Source organism: Tursiops truncatus, chromosome 5 (assembly GCF_011762595.2).
Source record: "Tursiops truncatus isolate mTurTru1 chromosome 5, mTurTru1.mat.Y, whole genome shotgun sequence".
Taxonomy (NCBI): Eukaryota; Metazoa; Chordata; class Mammalia; order Artiodactyla; family Delphinidae; genus Tursiops; species Tursiops truncatus.
In genome coordinates, this window is record NC_047038.1 from 107,360,254 (window position 1) to 107,375,653 (window position 15,400).

At 50.6% G+C, this 15,400-nt stretch overlaps 1 protein-coding gene across 4 annotated transcripts in view; it reads left to right on the forward strand.

Annotated features, from left to right (window-relative positions):
* Positions 1-15,400, forward strand: part of GATB (glutamyl-tRNA amidotransferase subunit B) — a 77,059-nt gene that overhangs the window by 59,320 nt on the left and 2,339 nt on the right. For 2 of the 4 annotated variants that reach the window (XM_004315290.4, XM_033857293.2), the window contains 3 exons: positions 238-371; positions 7,410-7,488; positions 13,979-14,113. In XM_004315290.4, coding sequence (XP_004315338.2) covers positions 238-371; positions 7,410-7,488; positions 13,979-14,113 — 348 coding nt within the window. The remainder of the gene's footprint in view (positions 1-237; positions 372-7,409; positions 7,489-13,978; positions 14,114-15,400) is intronic. The other 2 variants (XR_012332139.1, XM_073805512.1) reach the window with 2 other exon arrangements.

Genomic DNA, 15,400 nt, shown 5'->3' on the forward strand with positions numbered 1-15,400 from the left:
CAAAGTCCAGGCTGTCTGCAGTATGTTCCTTCCTTTGACAGACTGCTGTATAAATGCATGGTGACAGTAGTAGAAGTAGTAGAATACTTGCTGTTTACTGAAAGGGATCAGAATTTTCTGGTGACATCCTTGTTTGGGGAAGTACCAGTAGATATCTCAGGGATGCAGAGGGTGACAGTTTCAGAATACTAATCTTTCATTTTTTGGAGGCTTTATATCTTTTCTTTTTCTTTACAGAATGAAGTTGGCCTACTGGAGTTCTTCCAAAATGTGATAAAAGAAACTAGGGCAGAGCCAAAAAAAGTGACTAGTTGGGTCCTCAACACTTTTCTGGGCTTTTTAAAGCAACAGAACCTTGCCGTCAGTGAGAGGTGAGTGGGGTCTGGGGGCGCATTTTCCTTTCTGGTGAACTCTGTGTCCAGAAGCAGTTGACACAGGGCAGGGCTGGTGTTCTGCCCTCCTTCTTCCCCCTCAGGATCTCCTGACGAGACACAGACATCCCCTGTGAATGTCAGAGTCTAAAGCTGTCCGCCATCCCCTTCACATCTGAAAGCTCATTTATTCCGATCCCTGACCATCCACGCTGTCCTTTGTACTGTGCTGGGCTGGGGACCTACAGATGAGTAAACGAGGAGTGTCCTACCTGCAGGGCATCCAGGCTGTAAGAAAGCAGACAGTCGGCTCAGTACGATCCCGTTACACCGCAGGTGTGTTCAGGCCACCATGAATGCACAGGAAGGGGACCTGCACCGAGGCTGAGGTGTCCACCAAGCTTTCCCTCAGGAGGGAGAGTGAGTTTCCCTCAGAGACCAAGCCCTGAGGAGTTGCCAAGTGGAGGGAGGGTTCCTAGCTTTCTGGACCGTAGATGCAATTGTGCGACACTCAGAGACAAGAGGCGTGGTGGGCTCAGGAGGCCCAGAAGCTCCAGGGTGCTCAGGAGGGAGCAGGGAAGCTGCAGGGATGGGCAAGGCCACCCGGGAGGCTTCACACGCCTTTGTTGGCAGCTGTCAAAGGCCTGAGAGCACACGCTCACTCCAGGTCCCCTCTGGGGGGATGGGATGGAAGATGGAGCTGAGGTGGGAAGCCCAGTTGGGTACCTCTTACAGGAGCGCCCGTGCGAAACGCCCTGTGCCTGGGCCTGAGTGCGGTGGACCAAGGTGTGGACAGTGTTCTCAACTCCACATGACTCCACCTCCCTCACGCGGGCTTGGGGCGAGATGGAGTGGAGCCTTTCAACCTGGTGGGAGGTAAAGGAAGAGGGACAGGTGGGGAGGATGCCGTGTTCCTTTTGGACATGCAGGGTTTGAGTTGCCTGTGGGACAGATGTCCCCCTCGTGGGGTGACTGATAGGCAGTCAGATACATGGGCCTGCATCTGCTGGGAGGCATCTGGGAGTGTAAATCCGAGAGTTCTCACTTGTTCAAAACTCAGCACCTGTTAATTGAGACTCTGCCCTATGCTAAGTTCTGTGCTGAGCGTGGGGAAAGCCAGTCCACGAGGCAGACGCGGTCCCCATGGTCCTTACAAAGCAGCGAGTTGGGTGCCCTGAGAAGGGGAAGAGGAGAGCTGAGCTCCCTGCTGAGTGAAGGGTGAACGGGGCCCAGCAGGCCAAGTCCAGCACACGCTCCAGGCGTGGAGAGCAGCGTGTGCACGTGGCTCGAGGGGAGCCCGAGCGTGGCATCTCGGGGGAGGCAGAGCACGGCCCAGTATAAGCGGATCGTGGACTCAGCAATGTGTAGATGGTACTGGAAGCCGTTGGAGCAGGTGAGAGCTGTGGGGAGGATACCGTGTGACCGGGCCTGAGACTCCCTGGACTACCCAAGGAGCATGGGCAGGGAAGGAGGGACAGAACCAGGACCATGGGTGTCACAGGAGCCAGAGAAAAGGAGAGTGTGAGGAAGGAGAGAACGGGCAGCAGGTTTAAATGTGGGTGTTCATCAGGGACACACAGGCAGGTGGCGCCCCGCGGGAGGCCGAGCTGTTCTTGGGGAGCGTCGTTGCTGCAGCAGCGCCCACGGCCATATGGGGGAGCAGAGCCGGGGAGACAGGCGTGTGCTGACTGATACGTGAGTCCAAAGAGTCGTCTGTTCAGAGAAGTTACCCCTGTGCGATGCTGGCTTCGTGTTCGGCCTCTTGCTCGCAGTGTGTTTGCACAGGTACCAGTGTGGCCATGTGGCTCTGTTTCACCTCCTCACGTGGCTTCTTACAGTGATCTTGGATGAGTCACCCTCAGTGCCGTCACTGTAAATGACAGTGATAGTGCCTGCCTCCGAGGGTTTTTGAGAGGAAAACACACGGCGCCCGTGGGCCCTTAGTGTCCATTTCCTTCTCTATTCCGTGATGGTATGTGAGGTACCAAAACGATGTCCCCCCCTTCCCCCCCGCCGATCCCCAAACTCCCATGGCATCTGTTGCCTGTTTCTTTCCTTCTTGTCCTCTCCGGTTTGACCTCTCTACTCAGAAACTTCAGTCTTCACACTGAAAAGCCCGGGCCCATTCAGGCAGAGTTGATGGAGGAGGTATAGCTGTACCAGAGCCTGAATGGCTCTGGAGAGGTCTTGGTGAAGGAGGGGCCAGGCGACATCTGTGAGGAACCAGGGCGTGGGGATGGCGAAGAAGCAGCAGCTTTGGGGAGCAGGGGGAGCATAGCTGGGAGGAGCAGAGGGTGGAAAATGGCAGAAAAGTACAGTTGACCATATGATTGGGGTCGAGCCGGAACATGGAGGGTGTGGAAAGTCGCGGGAGTTGGGCCGTGAATCCAGCACTGGCTGTAGAGCACCCTCTGTGCGGAGCTCGCGGAGAGCCAAGCAGGACGCTGGCCCGGCCCTTAAGAAGCTGTGTCCTGGGGAGGACTGGACTTGTGCACTAATGCTGTTACCTCAAGGCAGAATGGAGTGCTTCTTGTTTAGAACTAGTCACAGTGCGGTGCAAGCAGAGAGGGACGAGACCACGTTCACCTGAAAGGCTCCGGGAAGGAGTGGTTGGAGCTTTGGGAGGAGATCTAACTCTTAGCTTTAAAAAGCGTTTTCCATGTTGCTGACTGATTGCTAGAGTCACTGAATTTCAGTCTCAGCAGAGACCTGAGCTACCTCTGGTTCAGCTCTTTCATTTAGCAGAGGAGGAAATCCAGGCCCCTAGAGGTAAGGTGCACAACTGCTCAAACTGGAAGCCAGCCCCCTGACTTCCAGACCAGTTTCTCTATATGTTGATCTGTGACGTGAGGGGTTTGCTAACAGCCATTTTAGGAGCTTCTACAGGAGCTGAGATTGACAAATTAGAGTGTCAGGGGAACTTGGAGCCTCTGGTATTTATCCAAACAATTCGTAAGCACTAGAGTCTTAAGAACTCCAAGGGGGGGCTTCACCTGGTAGCACAGTGGTTAAGAATCCGCCTGCCAATGCAAGGGACACGGGTTCGAGCCCAGGTCCGAGAAGATCCCACATGCTGCAGAGCAAGTAAGCCCGTGCGTCACAACTACTGAGCCTGTGCTCTAGAGCCCACGAGCCACAACTACTGAAGCCCGTGTGCCTAGAGCCTGTGCTCTGCAACAAGAGAAGCCACCGCAATGAGAAACCCACACACCACAACGAAGAGTAGCCCCTGCTCGCCGCAACTAGAGAAAGCCCGTGCGCAGCAACTAAGACCCAACACAGCCAAAAATAAATAAATAAAATGAATAACTTTATCAAAAAAAGAAAAAAGAACTCCAAGGGCACCAAACTCTAAATAAAAGTGTGCTTGGTTCCAAAGTCAAGTAAGGAGGAAGCTAAGCAACAGTTCTGTGCTAGAGTTTATGTAGAACAGGAACTGAACAGGAAGCAAGCTCTGTGTAGCAGCTCTCACAGTCTACACAGTTCAGACAACCACTGCCTGGGCTGCATATACCAGCCTCACCTTGGAGCAAACATTAACCAGTGAGCAACCTCGGCAGCTGGGCTAACGTTTCCAAAGCCTAGAAGGGCAGTAGCTGCAAAGCTAGCAGTAGTCTCATGATGACACCAGGCAAGGGACACTCCAGAGATCACGTTGGCAGGAAGTGATTTTGCAAGTGAGCGTTCATCTTTAAAGACCTCTCAGAAGACTGGTGTTTAAAGGGTCTGGCCAGAAAAGTGCTTGTTGAACTTGGCTTTTTCATTATTTTGAGCATATTGCTTTTTTGGTTAATAACTCATAGCTATTCATACCAGGTTTGATTTAGTTAGGAAAGTGGAAGTTACTGATTCCCTGACCAAATATTTCCTGATAATATCAGGCAGGTGCAGCTCTCCAGTTGTTCACTCCAGCCGAGGGCCTGAACTTGCGGGTCAGCTGCGGGCAGCAGCTCCTGAGGCACTAGGAAACCAGGGAAGGCCTTTGAGCTGAGAAGGGGCTGAGGCTCACAGGAGGATTAGTCCGGCAGCGTGATATGCGGGGCAGCGTCCAAGGATGGGATGTAGGAGGTGGGAGCCTGTTAGAGGTCACAGCCGCAGGCCTGTTGGTATACAGCCTGTGAGCTAAGGATGATTATTACCTCGTATATTTAGAAACCAAAACAAAGAAGACTACGTGACCGAGACCAGGTGTGTCCCACGGAGCCTTAAATATTTGCTCTCCGGCACTTTCCAGAAGTTTGCCGACCCCTGGCTTAGAACATGTGTGGGGAGACAGGAGCCCGGAGGGCAGTCAAGGAGGGGAAAGAGACTGGAGGCCCAGGGAGAAGGGGTTTTCTCAGGGGGTGCAGCAGGGTGGGAAGCTATTATGTTTGGTAATTAGTGAGGGGAGGTGATTTTAAAAGAACAGCATCTGCAGAGGGATAGGGTTGGGATCCAAACAACAAGGGCAGACAGTAGCCACTGATGCTCTTCATTGGTAAAAAATAATAATAATAAGGTCAGGCAGAAGCAAGTGACTGCAAGACCACTTGGAGGCACTGTCAAGACAGGGCAGATCTGAGCGCTCGTGAAGGCGTGGGGTTAAAGCCGCAGGAGGGAGGAACCCGGCGTCCGAGTAGGATGTGTAGCAGTGGCAGGTGATGCAGGCAAGAGCATGGGTCCGGGGGCTGTCTGATGGAAGAGAAGGAGGCGGGCACCCCAGAAGATTCTGAGCCTTCCATCAGTGGGTGACCTTATGATGCAGGAGGTGAGGGTCCGTGCTGAGAAGGGGCGTGGGAAGGAGACGCTCTAGAACAGCAGCTTGGGTGGGAGTGCCAGGCAGGGGCGCTGGGACGTTAGCGAGGTGAACAGAAGGATTGCTGAGCAGCCACCTAGGTGTCCGTGTCTCCCTGTCTTTCTCCGCGAGCCTCTGTGTCCCATGAGCTTGGGCCTAAAATGAGCTCAGGGGTTGCGACAGGCAGCACATTTCACAGGAACGGGGGTGGCTGTGGAGGTGTCAGGGTGTCTGCTTCCAGAGTCCAGGCTGGAGATAGAGTCGTGATCCCATAAGAGCTCTAGGGGATTGGGTGAAGTTGGAAGGCTTGAGAGATGCCACTTCCCCTCATCTGCAGATGCGCCGGGCTGGGGATGGGAGACTAGCCTTCCATGTTGGGCTCTTCTTTAGTGGAGACACACCCACGGCCCAGAAACCAGCGTGATCTGACAGCAGCCAGTTGTGCTTCTGCTGCTGTTCTGTTCCAAATCGGCCGATTTATTTATTTAACCTGATGAGGGGGGCCTTTCAAGGCCAGGGTGACAGGTCCTGATCTTTGTCATCATCTTACTGGAGGTGAGCCCTGGCACAGCTGGAATTAGTAGACACAGTGTCCCAGTTGGGGGGAAGGAGTCTGTGACACAGATACTGCTGACCTACTATGTGTCGAGCACAGTGGGTACAAAAGGGCGATTGAGAAATCCCAAGTCAGTGGAGGTATTTCATAGTGAATGAAGGTCATTGGATGAAAGGCAAAGTATTTTTAGTCATGCTGTACTCTATTTCTGTCCTTCTCTGTCTTCACATCCCTTTATCATCAGCTCACTTGGGAGTGGGGACCCTTTTGTTTGCAGGCTTGAGAAATCTAGTTCAACCTCAGTGCTTATTACAGGTTCTACACACAGTCTACACTCTAATTGGCCTTTATGTTTACTAGGATCATAGAACATCCAAGAAACCCGAATTTATTTCGGGAATTCTTTATTACTTGTCAATAGGGTGGGAAGTTAGAGAAAGGGTGTCTTGATTTCCCAGCCCTCTGCCCCTCGTCCTGCTGAGATTTAATCAGGGTGGTCCAGACACTCTGCAAACCTAATATCCTCTTGGAATGATCTTTTATCCATACTTCGGGATAAGCAGACACTTGCAGGACAGTGGGCTGCCTCTGTGTGTCAGCTGCCTCACGTGAACAGCCCTGTGAGGTTTCACTGCACCTGAGTCAGACCTGGTGCACTTGCACTCGGTTGGCCTGGAATTCCGGGAAATTGGAGTAGGGGCTGAGCGGTAGTTTCCTTTTTACTATCTAAGAGCTTAACAAAGAAATGAATAGTGAGTAATGGGAACTGAGACTTAAACAGAAGGTGTTTTCAAGTAGTGTTAAACGTTCCAGAAGCTTTCGTTTACACAGACACACTAACATGCTATTTATAAGTCGTTCCAGTCTATTTAAAACTGGTCCCCTCATGACCTCAGACAGACAGCGTTTCATTAGCCTAGTTGCTGCATGTGTTTAAAAGTAGCAAAACTATGTATTTTAAAAGAAATAGTCTGTAATTCAGTCTTTTCCACTAATCCTAGGCACTCACCGCCCCCCTCACCCCAGAATGTCAATTAATGACACTTTACGCCTTTGGTTGCCTCTCGTCCTTTTATATCATGGGATCTTGGCAAATAAGTCCCTTCCTAGAAGTGTAGGCATAATGAATTCCAGGCCCTTCTGTGAGAAGCTGTTGCGAGCCTGCGGGAGAGAGCAGTTTGTGGATGCCCATGAGGATGGCTGACGACATGGCTGGTAGTCACTGCGTCCCTAAAAGACAAGTTCTTACGATTAAAAAGAATTTATATTTGCACAAAAACACTCGAAGACTGGCCTTGTTAGCTGTTTTGTTTGAAGTACTTTTTAGGCTGATCTTTCAGTCGAAAATATTTAATTACTGGGTTTTGGTTTTTTCTCTTCTCGTCATGGTTCATGAATTTTGCAGCCACCTCCTTTTTTTGACTAATTAAACTGAGCAGTTGTCTGTCACTACAACTTCTGCCAAACTGCGGTTATTGTTGGGTAGTAAAATAAAGAAAAACAACACTGGTCACAAAAATGTGTTCTGTCCTAAAGTACAAGATAACTAAATAACATAGAGCCTAACTGGCCTGTTACTTCTATTCCTGGGTGTGGATTGAATTATTCAAACCTACAAAATCACGTGCTTTGATTTTAAATAACCATAAATGCATACACCGACAGAGTGAAATGTACATGTTTCTTCTCTCCTTTTTGGGGCTGCTAGTCCTGTCACACCCTCTGCCCTGGCTGAGCTGCTTGACCTGCTGGACAGGAAAGCCATCTCTTCATCCGCAGCTAAACAGGTATGTCCCCACCTCCCAAAGGGTCCGACCACCCTGCCAGCCCCGTACATGTTTTATGTGAAAGTCAAATGCCATCACTAAGTGCATTTCATCTTTGAAGTATTAAATGCTTCTAAGGGCTGTTTTTATGCTGAGAGGTAGAAACATTTTATTTAGCAAATGAAATAAAGCCAGTACTATGTATGACGCAGGTAATTTGCTTCTCATCTTTGCTAACCGGACGGCGTAGTTGTTTGGCTTTGCCCGGAATGTTTCCCACACATTTGTTTATGTGAAAGGTGGGCCCTGAAGCTCCTGGGGGCTTCGGCCTGTGCCCTGTGTGGCCGACACTGCTCCCTGGCCCTTGTCCTCCCTCTCCCGTCCTCTGCAGCCTCCCACCCAGTACCAGAGGCTCGTTTGTCTTGTCACGTGGTTGCCCCTGAAAGTCAGTCTTCCAGCAAGAAGGGTGAGGCCAGACAGACTGCCTCCCACTTAGTAGATCAAATTTAACACACAGGCCCAGTGTGTGAAAACCCAGACAAATAGCGTCCTCATCAAAGGCGGCCTTCCACCTCATCTCCAGCCCCACCTGACAGTCTCAGGTGGGCGCAAGGCCCCTGGAACTCAGAAAACTCTTACAACTAAGCACTCAGAAAGATAAAGAACACCAAGGCAGCCGCCTGATCTCAACTTGAGATATCACAGCTGTCAGTTCTTCAGCCAGTAACTTAATGTTATTTTAATGGTGCCTTTGGCGTTTAATATTTATACATGTCCTCAGTAGTGGCAGGTTACATAGTGAGGCTTTGGAAAAGCAGCTGCTTTTGGCTAATTACGAGGCACCATGGAGCATACACCCAGCTCTGTGCTGTGAAACTGGGGATAGGACCTAATAAAGGTTCTGTTTACCCACCACCAAGTGAGGCTGTCAAGTATAGGGACTGCGCCACATTTAGGAAAGGGTTTTGGTTGCCTGGATGTCAGAGGAATACAAATGTTTACGAGAGTGCTCAGCAGTAGCAGAATGATTAGATGGCCGGAGGGCAGAAAGAAACTGTATATACACATAAGAGCAAATGAATTGTTGCATTTCAAACCAAAGAGGAAAAAAACCTTCCCCTTCCTACTCCTCCTGCCCCAGCAAAGAAAACCTAGTGCAGATAATATGTTAGGTTCAGAGGGGAGAAACTAGAACTGCCGGGGGATGCTGACAGCTGGGTTCAGATAGAGATAGAGACATTTTTGGATTCTGTTGGCTTCTAGCGTGTTTAAAGGAGGTGGGGTGAATCCTGGCTTCTGTAAGGCAATCACAGAACCAAAATAAAAGTCTGATTGTGTGTCCCATGAGGGCGTCTCCCTTATACACCATTGCCTTAGGGGATTTGCTTTTTAATTTTTCTACCTTGTTCTGTTTTTTAAAAAATCACTGATTTTCTGGTGGAAAAAAATGGTATTTGTTCATTGTAACAACTTAAGTAATGCTGAAAAATATAAAGATTTTCCAGTTCTACCACCTTGAAATAACTACCATTAATACTGGGTGAACGGGACTTCCCTGGCCGTCCAGTGGTTAAGACTCCGCGCTTCCATTGCAGGGGGTGCAGGTTCAACCCCTGCTCGGGGAACTAAGATTCCACATGCTGCACGGCGTGGCCAAAAAATTTAAAAAATAAAAAAAAAAAATATTGGGTGAGCATCATCCCAGGCATCTTCCTGTGCACACATACAGTTAGCAGGGTGGATTGTGGGCTGGGCAGACAGGAGGTTAGAAAAACAAGGCTTTTGAAAATAAGAGGTTTTAGTGTACTGTTTTTTACTTTTATTTTTTAAGAAGCCTACAGTTCATTGGTTTTTAGTATAGTCACAAGGTTATAACCATCACCACTATCTAATTCCAGAACATCTTCATCACCGCAAAAACATAACCCTGCATCCAGTTAGCAGTTTCGCCCCATTAACCCCTTTTGCCCTAGGAAACTGCTAATCTACTGTCTGTCTCTATGGATTGGCTTCGTCTGGACATCTAAGATGAATGGACTCATACGATATGTGGCCTTTTGTGTCTGGCTTCTTTCACCTAGTGTCATGTTTTCAGAGTCCATCTATGTTGTGTCAGTACTTCGTGCCTTTTTATGGCTAAAGAGTATCCCATCGTGTGGGTAGAACCACATTTTGTCTTCCATTCATCAGTAAGTGGACACTTGTGTTGTTTCCTGTTTTTGGCTCTTATGAATAATGCTGCTGTGAACATATATGTACAGGGTTTTGTTGGCGCATATGTTTTCAGATTTCTTGGGGCTGTACCTATAGGAATGGAATCTCTGGGTCATGTGGTAGTTGTATGTTTAACATTTTGAGGACCTGCCAGACTGTTTTCCAAATGGGCTGCACCATTTTACAGTCCCGTCAGCAGTGTGTGAGGGTTCCAGTTTCTCCACATCCCCGCCAGCCCTTGTAATTGTCCTGCTTTTTGGTTACAGTCGTCTCCTAGTAGGTGTAAAGTAGTAGCTCGTGGTGGATTGATTTGCATTTCCCTGATGACTAATTACATTGAGCGTCTTTTTTATTTTTAGAGTCTACCGTAAAATGTAACACATAAATGTGTTATAATTATTTTTTACTGAATTTGACAGAGGAATCCAAGTAGGCCTTAGGTTTTAGAAACCCTGTGAGGCAGAACGACTCTAGTTCCATTGGTTACTGGTGTTTCCTCTGACAGAACTGGAAGAGGTCCTACTAGTGACTGAATAACCAGGAGATGAGAAAGAAAGTTGAGTAAGAAAATGACTCCTAAGGATGACAGATACGCAGAAAGAGTCATCCTGCCCTGAGAGCGTTCTGAACTCCAAAGACTCTCCCACTTTACGTCTAATTTATTGTTAATCCATCTCTTGCCATCCGGCTCTCCTTTCCATGACTGTCCATTATTTTCATCCCTGACACATTTCACTGCACCTTGCCCCCAGGTGTCCCAACACCTGAGGTTTACAAACCTCATCCCCTCAGCTCCCTGGGCCCCAGGGGCGTTAAGAGGTTGCTGCCATGAGGCAGCCCTGTCTTTCAGAAACAGAAACGCAAAGATTATTTATCACCATGAGCAAACTCCTGGTAACTGTAGACAAAAGCACCCGGGCTCCTCTCACAGGATCCGGTTCTGTCTAATGAAGTAGCCCCCGTCTCCTCCCCTCACCAAGGACAGGGCACACCAGACTCCCACCTGCAGAATCACAACACCCCTGCGGCTAGCATGCCAGGGTCCTGAGCCTCTGGGGACTCGGAGGCCCCGGGCGTCGTCCAGACTGCTGGCCAGCCAGGCCCCGGGGGAAATCACCCCAGATGCCTACATGTCTCCTCTGTGCGAGCCTGGAGTAAGTGCAGACGGTCCACCGTCTCCCAGGGATTGTCCCTCTAGTGCTTCCTGTGGGACCAGGCTGGACAGGGATTCCACAGAGATGGAAGTCGAATTTTAACATGCGAGTGTGCCATTTAAGCAATTTCCTCCTGTCTACTTTGGGGTCTACTTTGAACAGAAATCACCAAAAACCTTTTAATATAGAAAATGTTACATCGTGCAGTAAAACTTACGAATGATTTGATGTATTTTTCTCCGTTTTAGTGCGTCAGTTCTTTGCACATTTTCCTGTGCCCTGCTTCTCTTAAGGGCCTAGATTGACGTCTGTGCCTTTCTAGAAGAATGACCTTTCACGATACTTGCCTTTGCCCAGAGGGACCCCCTCTCTGTCTGTCACCGCTCCCTCCCTGCCCTCTCCCTGGAACAGGTCTTTCCACCACCCTCTGACCCCGGAAGCCCCAAACAGGCAGGGACAGGCCAGGAGCCTGTGTGCTCTCCTTTTGTCCTTCCCTCCAGATTCTTTAAAAATAGCTTTAGCTAGAGAAATGGTTGGGTAGTAGTTAGGAGGGTGTGTGCTCAGTCACCAGGAACTGAAGCCTGAGTTTCCACCCCATGCGTCAGAGCTGGCTTCGGTGGTCGGGATGTGATCGGGGGTCCCCAGCTTGCAGCACTCCCTACCCCGGTGGCCATTTACTAACCCAGATGACCGGCCCTGCACCAGGACCCCCTTGTGATGTGGTCTGTCCTGGGTGAGCAGCTGCAGGCCTGGGAGGTGCACTCCTGGCCAGAAACAATTGCACTTCGATAGCACTTCCCAGGGTGGTGATTAAACACAGACAAAAGCTGAGGATTTATGCCGCAGCACGAGGTTGGCAAGCACAGAGCCACGATGTTTGCAGCCAGGAGGCCGGGGGAGGCCGCAGAGTCTGGCCTGGAGGCGGCCGGGCCCCGTATAGTGGCTCCCGCCCTGCTGGGCTACAGCCAGGAGGGCACAATCTGTGCCTTAAATAGGAACAAGCAGAGGACTGGATTCTGGAATCCACTGTGTCAGCCCAGGGGTCTAACTTGGGAAGTGAGTAAGCTGATGTGTTCTAACTCTGGGAGTGGGAGAACGCTGCAGCCACCGGGCATTTGCTCCTGGAGGCTGCTGAGGTGTGCTTCCCTAGGTCAGTCCTTGGTACCCCTCCCCACTCTCTCAGGGAGCAGCCAGCCTCTCTGCATGTAAAAGCGTCGTCCCAGCATTGTCCTGCTTTTCCTTCTGAAAGGTGTGGTTTGGCCTTGGTCCCTGACTGCCTCAATTGCCTTTATTCTTGTTATTTTGGCCCAAGCAGATCCAACCAGTGTTTGGGCCCGTCGGGTCCCAGGTGTACTGGGTGCCAGGCAAAGGCTGACCCCTGGGCGGCCAGCTCAGCTCAGCTCTGCACTTTCAGCCACAGTGGCTGCAGGGGCCTGTGACCGCCAGGCGTTCGGCTCCTCCCAGGCCTGGGCTGCAAGCAGCATCCACACCTGCCGGGCTTTCCTGTGAAGAGTTGCTGTGTAGCTTCTCATCAGTCACTCTTGCAGGTGACTTCTGTTATAAGCTAGGGATCTGGTCTCTCTCGGGATCTCCATTCTCTCTTCCTGAATGTTGGACATTTTCAACTAGAAACTTTTTTAGGAGACTCTGCAGATGAACAAAATAAACACTGGTCAGAATCTACCAGTAGGGGGTCATTTAAGTAAATCATGATGAATATTGGATTTTTTTGTTAATACAAGAAAGTACTTCTGTAATCAGTGAAACAGAAGCAGGTTACAAATTGTATATGTGCTGTGATCACAATTATGTTACAAAACAGAAAGAAAACCATGGAAGGGAAAATACTAGAATACTAACATTGGTCACCTTGAGGGGATGGGAATTGGGTAAGATTTCTCTTTGTCTTTTCTGTATTTCCTCCCTTATTTTCTACAGTGAACACATATTAAATTTTATAATTAGGAGCAATGTTTTAAAATTGTAAGTCTTATTCAAGAGAAATAAGTCTATCAGGGAAAGGGGGCAGAGAAGCTCTCCAGATGCTGAGTCTTATCCGCATCACAGATCGTCTGTTCTCCGGTTCCTGTGCTGTGGGCACGCCATCAGTACGTCCGCTGAGAGCAGGGGAGGTTCTTACCCGCTGTGTGCCCCTTTCTCCTCAGTGCCTTTCTCATTGTCGGCTGAATACACATTTGAAGAATTGGGTTGGAGGCACTTATGTTCAGTATTTTTCTAAGAGCGGGGACAGGTCTGCGTACGCGGCCAGGGCTGTGTGGTGATCGCCAGAGTGTGCCCTGTAGGTGCGCTTTCGGAAGGATGCCCCAGACGCCTCTGGGCCACAGTCACCGTGGGCGCCCGACAGCCAAGCTGAAGGCACACTGCTCTGGGCAGAGGGGCTCCTGGCTGGAAAGTGCTCAGTGCTGACTGCTGGCTGAGACGGAGGCTAACGGGATCCCCTCCCCTTCCAGCTCACACTAGAGAAACAGGCACTGTGGAAAACTGCCCTGGGACACCCCTTCTTTACAAATGTCTTCCTTTTTTTCCAACTTTATTAAGTTAGGGAATTGGTTATCTCTTTAAGTAGAAAAATACCCATACGATCAACTGCTCATTATCCTAGCCAGGTTCCGAGCCACATCCACCTGTGGGGATGGACGTGGTAAGCCTTGGGCCCCAAGGATTGTGATTTATGTTTTTCGTTATTTTCCATTCTGTATCTTCATTATGGGCTCCTCTCTCGCCCCCTCCCTGAAAAAACTCCCGTTTCCCAGCAGAGGCCAAGTTTTCATGACCCCCTCTAAGTGCAGTGGTTCCCTTTTGCAGCCCGTGTGGCCCCATCCTTCACCAACATGTCACCGCAATTAATTAATTCAGTGGCACTCCCGTCAGCAGGGGCCCTGTGAGTGATCATCTTCTCACACTCCCCGCCCTCCCTGCTGTGCCCTTGGAGTCGGCGAGTGGGGACGACCTGTCTCTGCCAGCGTCTCCACCGGCAGGGTCTCGGGCTCTGTTCTGAGGGCACAGCTCGGCGCGGGGAGGCCCCGGGTGTGTCTGCATGCAGCTGGGAATCCACTGACTGCTCTTCCACCCCAGCAAGTGGAGCTGGCAGAAGAGCTGACCCCGCCCCTCTCTGCCCGCAGGTGTTTCAGGAACTGTGGAGGAGTAAGGGCAAGACCCCAGCACAGATCGTTGCAGAAAAGCAGCTTGAACTGATGCAGGATGCAGAGGCGCTGGAGCAGCTCTGTTGCTCCACGCTGGAGGCACATCCTCAAGTGGTACTTAGCCCCTCGGGGGAAGGGGGTCTTCACGCGCAGCGACAGGTGGGCAGGGGGTCGCCGGCAGAGGCCCAGGGCCAGGGCCGCCTGAGGACTCAGCCAGGAGCCCCTCTGCTTCTCCCCCTTGCAGCCCAGCGGTGCTTCCTAATAATGGTTGGCCCGGTTTCATCAATAATCCCCCAGTTATTTTTGTCAGTTTTAAGCTAGAATCAAGAGATGAAATTAGGTGACTATTGGAAAAATACAGCTTTTCCTAGAAGGAAAATCCCCCCCTGGAGCTTGATCTCATGGAGTTTCGGTTGAAGGGGGTGTTAGCAAGTTTCAACCTCCCAGGCCTGCGGCCCTCTCCCAAGGTTGCCGAGCTCTGCTTTGTAAGAGGACCTCTCTATCAGGAAGCAGCAGGCAACACTGCACAGGGGCAGAGACAGGGAAACACTTCAGTTCCGTGCCTTTGAGAGCTGGGAAGAAAGGCAGAAGGGAAAATTATTTGTAAATTACAGAGAAAATCCTTGACAGGAACATAGCTGGAAATCAAGTCATTCTGTGTTCTGAGCGTAGAACACAATAGAAGAGCTAAAATGAGGCGCATCCCTCCCTCCCCAAGTCTAATCATATTGTCCAGAGAGATTTTTCAGTGGGGAACAAAATTGCTAGCATCCCTTTCAGAATGATACCACCTGCCCATCAGCTTGCGGGGACACTAACAGCTCTGTAAAGAGCTCTCGATAAGGAAAATGAGCTTGTGCAGGGTCTCGGCAATCTCCATCTTCCAGCCTCATCTGGAGTGACTGATAAAGACACACTTTTAGTTTCAGACTCAGAGTGCAGCACTGCGCAGATACTCGCAGACGCTGTTGCCGATCAGAAGCAGGAGGTCGGGCGGGTGGCCCTGACGCGGTGGCTGTTTGACAGGCACTCAGCGCCCCCTGCCCCGGCCCTTCCAGCCTGCCAGCCAGGCACTCCCCCACCAGAAGCTCGGGGAGCGTTGCCATCTCGTGGCTTTGTCTTCTAGCGAACGAGCTTCTTGGCAGGGAGTCAGGGGAGGAGAGCCCGCTGAGCCCCCGCAGGGTCAGGGGCCTCACAATCCGGCACCCGGGTCCCGTGCACCGGCTTCTCAGCTGTGACACGTCACAGTCCTCCTCACTCCCTTAGAATCAGGAGGCGGGGTAGCAGACACCTCCTTTGCCAGGAGCCCAGAAACCTCCTCCGAAGGTCACCGCCTCCCCTGTTTCCTTTTCTCATTCTATATCTAATACAGAAAAAAGAAACTGAATTTAAGTTTCCATA